Genomic DNA, 8939 nt, shown 5'->3' with positions numbered 1-8939 from the left:
TAGGATAATGATATTTGGCCAGTAACATGCTAGGATGAAGGGCTACCAAGTTTGTTCAAATGAATTACTTTTATATATATTCAAGGTCATAGGGGTCAAATATGTTAAAAACCTTTAAACAACTTCTTCTCGATAACCGAAAACCCTAGGATGATGCTATTTGGCCAGTAGCATGCTGTGATGAAGGGCTTCCAAGTTTGTTCAAATGAATGACCTTGACCAACTTTGAAGGTAACAGGGGTCAAATGTCTTAAAATCTTCAAACAACTTCTCTTCTCAATAACCAAAAGGCCCAGGGTACTGATATTGGGCCTGTAGCATGCTGTGATGAAGGGCTTCCAAGTTTGTTGAAATGAATGACCTTCATCCATTTTCAAGGTCACAGAGGTCAATTGTCTTAAAAAGTCTTTAAACAACCTCTTCTGAATAACTAAGAGACCTACGATAATGATATTTGGCCAGTAACATGCTAGGATGAAGGGCTACTAAGTTTGTTCAAATGAATGACTTTTATGTATATTCAAGGTCACAGGGGTCAAATATGTTAAAAATCTTTAAACAACTTCTTCTCAATAACCGAAAACTCTAGGATGATGCTATTTGGCCAGTTGCATGCTGTGATGAAGGGCTACCAAGTTTGTTCAAATGAATGACCTTGACCAGCTTTGAAGGTCACATCGGTCAAATGTCTTAAAATCTTCAAACCACTTCTTCTTAATAACCAATAACACAATCAATGGTAATGCTAATTTTGTTAGGAATAGCTGGTCAATGATATCTTTTCCTTTTACCAAGAATCAACTTAATGTTTAAAGCAGAAATATACCAAAAAATAATTAACAAGTTTCCAAAAGTTGAAGCAAATATAAGTATTAGTATTGAACAGCATTCTGTTCAGTCTAATAGTTTACATTACAGTGTAAACAGCTCATGCCCGTAATGATTATCTTTTAGTCTCATATGACAATAACTTATAAAAATAATAAGAAGAGAATGAATATAATTTTATTATACAGCTGCAGTTTAAGTTGTAAAGGCTACAAATATGCATTTGTTTAATATCCCTTATATTTCTAATACCAAAACAAGGGATTGCTTCAGTTTTGACAAATAGTTCAAGTATTACACTACAGTGACAGCTACTTAACATATGATTGTGTACTTAAAGTCATGTGAAACACATAGTTCAAGTAAAGGGGAATCTATTGTGTCGAATAAATATTGTAGATTCTGTGATGGATAACATTAGACTGCTTAATATTTAGCTGTTTAGTATCAATGTCTGTATAAAATTAACATACTTATCATACCTGCAAAGAAACTATTTTGCCCTGAAGCTCTGTAACATGTACACTTGACAGTACTTCCTGGCTGGATCCACACATTTACATACTGATCAAGTCGTACATCTACAAAATTGTTCGNATGGGTTGACAGGTATGGTAATGATACAGGTGATCTAGGTGGACAACANTATCACCAACCCATCCAGCGGTATTGATAAAGGTCTATTTTAAACATCATCTTGTATCAAATAAAGCATTTTAGGTAAGATGAGGCATCTTNGGTACATGTGATCTAGGTGGACAATGGGTTGACAGGTATGGTAACGATACATGTGATCTAGATGGACAATGGGTTGACAGGTATGGTAACGGTACATGTGATCTAGGTGGAAAACATGTATATCCTTTCTTTGCTTCACAGATCGGGTCGGAGGAAGAACACTCACAGTTGAACTTGACAATGGTAATGGTACAGATACATGGGATCTAGGAGGACAATGGGTTGGCAGGTATGATAATGATACATGGGATCTAGGTGGAAAATGGGTTGGCAGGTACGATAATGATACATGTGATCTAGGTGGACAATGGGTTGACAGGTATGGTAATGAAACATGTGATCGAGATGGACAATGGGTTGACAGGTATGGTAATGATACAGGTGATATAGGTGGACAATGGGTTGACAGGTATGGTAATGATACATGTGATCGAGATGGACAATGGGTTGACAGGTATGGTAATGATACATGTGATCTAGGTGGAAAATGGGTTGGCAGGTACGATAATGATACATGTGATCTAGGTGGACAATGGGTTGACAGGTATGGTAATGATACATGTGATCTAGGTGGAAAATGGGTTGACAGGTATGGTAATAATACACAGATCTATGTGGACAATGGGTTGACAGGTATGGTAATGATACATGTGATCTAGGTGGAAAATGGGTTGACAGGTATGGTAATAATACACAGATCTATGTGGACAATGGGTTGACAGGTATGGTAATGATACGTGTGATCGAGATGGACAATGGGTTGACAGGTATGGTAATGATACATGTGATCTAGGTGGAAAATGGGTTGACAGGTATGGTAATAATCCTCAGATCTAGGTGGACAATGGGTTGACAGGTATGGTTATGATACATGTGATCTAGGTGGAAAATGGGTTGACAGGTATGGTAATAATCCTCAGATCTAGGTGGACAATGGGTTGACAGGTATGGTAATGGAACATGTGAACTAGGTGGACAATGGGTTGACAGGTATGGTAATGGAACATGTGAACTAGGTGGACAATGGGTTGACAGGTATGGTAATGATACGTGTGATCTAGATGGAAAATGGGTTGGCAGGTACGATAATGATACATGGGATCTAGGTGGACAATGGGTTGACAGGTATGGTTATGATACATGTGATCTAGGTGGAAAATGGGTTGACAGGTATGGTAATAATACACAGATCTAGGGGGACAATGGGTTGACAGGTATGGTAATGATACAGGTGATATAGGTGGACAATGGGTTGACAGGTATGGTAATGATACGTGTGATCTAGATGGAAAATGGGTTGGCAGGTACGATAATGATACATGTGATCTAGGTGGACCATGGGTTGACAGGTATGGTTATGATACATGTGATCTAGGTGGAAAATGGGTTGACAGGTATGGTAATAATACACAGATCTAGGTGGACAATGGGTTGACAGGTATGGTAATGATACATGTGATACAGGTGGACAATGGGTTGACAGGTATATTAATGATACAGGTGATCTAGGTGGACAATGGGTTGACAGGTATGGTAATGGTACATGTGATCTAGGTGGACAATGGGTTGACAGGTATGGTAATGGTACATGTGATCTAGGTGGACAATGGGTTGACAGGTATGGTAATGGTACATGTGATCTAGGTGGACAATGGGTTGACAGGTATGGTAATGGTACATGTGATCTAGGTGGACAATGGGTTGACAGGTATGGTAATGGTACATGTGATCTAGGTGGACAATGGGTTGACAGGTATGGTAATGGTACATGTGATCTAGGTGGACAATGGGTTGACAGGTATGGTAATGGTACATGTGATCTAGGTGGACAATGGGTTGACAGGTATGGTAATGGTACATGTGATCTAGGTGGACAATGGGTTGACAGGTATGGTAATGGTACATGTGATCTAGGTGGACAATGGGTTGACAGGTATGGTAATGGTACATGTGATCTAGGTGGACAATGGGTTGACAGGTATGGTAATGGTACATGTGATCTAGGTGGACAATGGGTTGACAGGTATGGTAATGGTACATGTGATCTAGGTGGACAATGGGTTGACAGGTATGGTAATGGTACATGTGATCTAGGTGGACAATGGGTTGACAGGTATGGTAATGGTACATGTGATCTAGGTGGACAATGGGTTGACAGGTATGGTAATGGTACATGTGATCTAGGTGGACAATGGGTTGACAGGTATGGTAATGGTACATGTGATCTAGGTGGACAATGGGTTGACAGGTATGGTAATGGTACATGTGATCTAGGTGGACAATGGGTTGACAGGTATGGTAATGGTACATGTGATCTAGGTGGACAATGGGTTGACAGGTATGGTAATGGTACATGTGATCTAGGTGGACAATGGGTTGACAGGTATGGTAATGGTACATGTGATCTAGGTGGACAATGGGTTGACAGGTATGGTAATGGTACATGTGATCTAGGTGGACAATGGGTTGACAGGTATGGTAATGGTACATGTGATCTAGGTGGACAATGGGTTGACAGGTATGGTAATGGTACATGTGATCTAGGTGGACAATGGGTTGACAGGTATGGTAATGGTACATGTGATCTAGATGGACAATGGGTTGACAGGTATAGTAATGGTACATGTGATCTAGATGGACAATGGGTTGACAGGTATGGTAATGGTACATATGATCTAGGTGGACAATTGGTTGACAAGTATGGTAATGGTACATGTGATCTAGGTGGACAATGGGTTGACAGGTATGGTAATGGTACATGTGATCTAGGTGGACAATGGGTTGACAGGTATGGTAATGGTACATGTGATCTAGGTGGACAATGGGTTGACAGGTATGGTAATGATACATGTGATCTAGGTGGACAATGGGTTGACAGGTATGGTAATGGTACATGTGATCTAGGTGGACAATTGGTTGACAGACATTGACTTGTACATACCATCATTTCCATTTTTATTTTTATAAACCTTATATAAGATCATATCTGTGAGCTATGAAGTAATGAATATAAGAGCATTTCTTGAGAATGAGCGTGAGACTGGTGGTATAAGATAGACGATTTGCCACTGTTGCTAACCTCATCTCATCTAATACACCAATAATACAATTGTACAGATACAAACACAGATGAGGCTGGTGCCTGTGCTTTTTCTGGATATTCCATTTAAAGTCATATGGTTCTTCATGGTTGATGTTGCCATTCTGATTTACAGTTTCTGTTTCTAAACTTCACTACTTCTTACCTCTCAAAGAGTACATTGGTTTTGTTAAAATACATTTTTTGGTTGGTCATTGAATCAATTGTCAAGGTAATTCAAGATCAAATCCCTAACATAACAATTGGATAAGATGTGCACACCTATATGTATAAAGATTTTTAATGGATTAAACATTTCTTAAAAAGATTCAAAATGAAAATAATACTGACACTTAAATTTATTTCATATTTATAAGATTCTGGGTTTCTTTAATAGCAGGCACTGATATTACTTTGAACAAATAAACCAATATTGAATAATTACAGACTTATTATGTACCTTCACAGAAATCTGTTTGTGGTACTTTTGGTGTAGGTGTCAACCCCACATAACCAAGCTGTTGGCTGAGTTAGGCCTGGACACCTACCCACAGTACATACAAGGAAGGAAGTTCATGCAGTTAGGAGGAGATGTTGTGACCAGCTACACCTCTGACATACCATCCCTGTCAGGCCTGGCTCTCATTGATCTACAACGTACGATAAATCGGGTGAGAATATGCTTTTTATGTACAGTCAAGCCTGTTTCATCCTGCCAAGGTACTGGATTATCTACTGAAAACAAAGGTTTCTGGATTATCTACTGAAAACAAAGGTTTCTGGATTATCTAGTGGAAACAAAGGTAGCTGGATTATCTAGTGAAAACAAAGGTAGCTGGATTATCTAGTGGAAACAAAGTTAGCTGGATTATCTAGTGGAAACAAAGGTAGCTGGATTATCTAGAGAAAACAAAGGTAGCTGGATTATCTAGTGAAAACAAAGGTAGCTGGATTATCTAGTGGAAACAAAGTTAGCTGGATTATCTAGTGAAAACAAAGTTAGCTGGATTATCTAGTGAAAACAAAAGTAGCTGGATTATCTAGAGAAAACAAAGGTAGCTGGATTATCTAGAGAAAACAAAGGTAGCTGGAGTATCTAGAGAAAACAAAGGTAGCTGGATTATCTAGAGAAAACAAAGGTTTCTGGATTATCTAGAGAAAACAAAGTTAGCTGGATTATCTAGTGAAAACAAAGGTAGCTGGAGTATCTAGAGAAAACAAAGGTAGCTGGAGTATCTAGAGAAAACAAAGGTAGCTGGATTATCTAGAGAAAACAAAGGTTTCTGGATTATCTAGAGAAAACAAAGTTAGCTGGATTATCTAGTGAAAACAAAGGTAGCTGGAGTATCTAGAGAAAACAAAGGTAGCTGGAGTATCTAGAGAAAACAAAGGTAGCTGGATTATCTAGAGAAAACAAAGGTTTCTGGATTATCTAGAGAAAACAAAGTTAGCTGGATTATCTAGTGAAAACAAAGGTAGCTGGAGTATCTAGAGAAAACAAAGGTAGCTGGAGTATCTAGAGAAAACAAAGGTAGCTGGATTATCTAGAGAAAACAAAGGTTTCTGGATTATCTAGAGAAAACAAAGTTAGCTGGATTATCTAGTGAAAACAAAGGTAGCTGGAGTATCTAGAGAAAACAAAGGTAGCTGGAGTATCTAGAGAAAACAAAGGTAGCTGGATTATCTAGAGAAAACAAAGGTTTCTGGATTATCTAGAGAAAACAAAGTTAGCTGGATTATCTAGTGAAAACAAAGGTAGCTGGAGTATCTAGAGAAAACAAAGGTAGCTGGAGTATCTAGAGAAAACAAAGGTAGCTGGATTATCTAGAGAAAACAAAGGTTTCTGGATTATCTAGAGAAAACAAAGTTAGCTGGATTATCTAGTGAAAACAAAGGTAGCTGGAGTATCTAGAGAAAACAAAGGTAGCTGGAGTATCTAGAGAAAACAAAGGTAGCTGGATTATCTAGAGAAAACAAAGGTTTCTGGATTATCTAGAGAAAACAAAGTTAGCTGGATTATCTAGTGAAAACAAAGGTAGCTGGAGTATCTAGAGAAAACAAAGGTAGCTGGAGTATCTAGAGAAAACAAAGGTAGCTGGATTATCTAGAGAAAACAAAGGTTTCTGGATTATCTAGAGAAAACAAAGTTAGCTGGATTATCTAGAGAAAACAAAGGTAGCTGGAGTATCTAGAGAAAACAAAGGTAGCTGGATTATCTAGAGAAAACAAAGGTTTCTGGATTATCTAGAGAAAACAAAGTTAGCTGGATTATCTAGTGAAAACAAAGGTAGCTGGAGTATCTAGTGAAAACAAAGGTAGCTGGATTATCTACTGAAAACAAAGGTTTCTGGATTATCTAGAGAAAACAAAGGTTTCTGGATTATCCACTGCAAACAAAGGTAGCTGGGTTATCTACTGAAAACAAAGGTTTCTGGATTATCTAGAGAAAACAAAGGTTTCTGGATTATCTACTGCAAACAAAAGTAGCTGGATTATCTACACTGAGAACAGGAAAAGCTGGATTATCTTCTTAGAACAGAGGTAGCTGGATTATCTACTTAAAACAAACGTAGCTGGATTATCTACTGATATTTAAGATTGCTTGATTAAGGAGGCTTCACAATAGCTAAGGCCTTAGGAAATAAGTTTTTCTGTACACAGCTTAGTGTAGAAATTTGATAGTATCTATTTGTGTCCAAGGTAGAGAGGCTGAGTAAGATGGTGGATGCCAGAGACCCATACAATTGTCAATGTTCTAAGTTTGACGCCGAGTTGGATGGTATGTCACTGGACAGCTTTATGAGGAAGCACATGTGGACGAAGAGTGAGTACTTCTGTCATGTATAATTTACTGAGCTGTTATACACTAAAAACTCGAGAACGTGTTTGATATGTTGGCTGGGTAATGACACTATGACAGACCACGAGTAGTGTGAGTAATGATCACAGACTATTTTTGATACGTAACATTGGGTATTAACATGATCACAGACTTATTTTGATACGTAACACTGGGCATTAACATGATCACAGACTTATTTTGATACGTAACATTGGGTAATAATATGATCACAGACTTATTTTGATATGTAACATTTGGTAATAACATGATCACAGACTTATTTTGATACGTAACATTGGGTAATAACATGATCACAGATGTATTTTGATACGTAACATTGGGTAATAACATGATCACAGACTTATTTTGATATGTAACACTGGGTATTAACATGATCACAGACTTATTTTGATACGTACCATTGGGAATTAACATGATCACAGACTTATTTTGATATGTAACATTGAGTATTAACATGATCACAGACTTATTTTGATACGTACCATTGGGTATTAACATGATCACAGACTTATTTTGATATGTAACATTGGGTAATAACATGATCACAGACTTATTTTGATACGTAACACTGGGCATTAACATGATCACAGACTTATTTTGATATGTAACACTGGGTAATAACATGATCACAGACTTATTTTGATACGTAACATTTGGTATTAACATGATCACAGATTTACTTTGATATGTAACATTGGGTATTAAAATGATCACAGACTTATTTTGATAAGTAACACTGGGCATTAACATGATCGCAGACTTATTTTGATATGTAACATGATCACAGACTTATTTTAATATGTAACATTGGGTATTAACATGATCACAGACTTATTTTGATACATACCATTGGGTATTAACATGATCACAGACTTATTTTGATACGTAACATTGGGTATTAACATGATCACAGATTTATTAGCACACCTGCCATGTCGTGGTGCGGCGTCCGTCGTCCGTCCGTCGTCCGTCCTTTTCGTCAACTTTTCCTTTAAACAACTTCTTCTGAAGAACGGATAGGCCTAGAGTCATTATATTTAGCTGAAAGCTTTGTTGGTAGGAGCCCAACAAAGTTTGAGAACGAAAATGACCTTGATCTACTTTAAAGGTCACAGATGTCAAATATGTCAAAAACTTCAAACAACTTCTTCTGAAGAACTAAAAGGTATAGAATCTTCATATTTGGCTGATGGCTTCCTGGGATGGAGCTTAACAAAGTTTGAGAATGAAAATGACTTTGACCTACTTTCAAGGTCACAGGGGTCAAATGTGTCAAACACTTCAAACAACTTCTTCTGAAGAACTGAAAGGTATAGAATCTTTATATTTGGCTGGTGGCTTCCTGGGATAGAGCCCAACAAAGTTTGCGAATGAAAATTAGTTTGACCTACTTTCAAGGTCACAGGGGTCAAATATGTCAAAAACTTCAAA

The 8939-nt window shown here is 37.7% G+C and overlaps 1 protein-coding gene across 1 annotated transcript in view; it reads left to right on the top strand.

Annotated features, from left to right (window-relative positions):
- LOC110453888 (probable flavin-containing monoamine oxidase A) overlaps window positions 1-8939 on the top strand; it is a 41331-nt gene that overhangs the window by 4713 nt on the left and 27679 nt on the right. The window contains exons 2-4 of the mRNA XM_021503093.1: window positions 1708-1795; window positions 5142-5316; window positions 7346-7469. Of these exons, the coding sequence (XP_021358768.1) occupies window positions 1708-1795; window positions 5142-5316; window positions 7346-7469 (387 nt within the window). The remainder of the gene's footprint in view (window positions 1-1707; window positions 1796-5141; window positions 5317-7345; window positions 7470-8939) is intronic.

This window comes from Mizuhopecten yessoensis, unplaced genomic scaffold (genome assembly GCF_002113885.1).
Source record: "Mizuhopecten yessoensis strain PY_sf001 unplaced genomic scaffold, ASM211388v2 scaffold7539, whole genome shotgun sequence".
NCBI lineage: Eukaryota > Metazoa > Mollusca > Bivalvia > Pectinida > Pectinidae > Mizuhopecten > Mizuhopecten yessoensis.
This window is presented reverse-complemented; position numbering and strand designations above follow the sequence as displayed.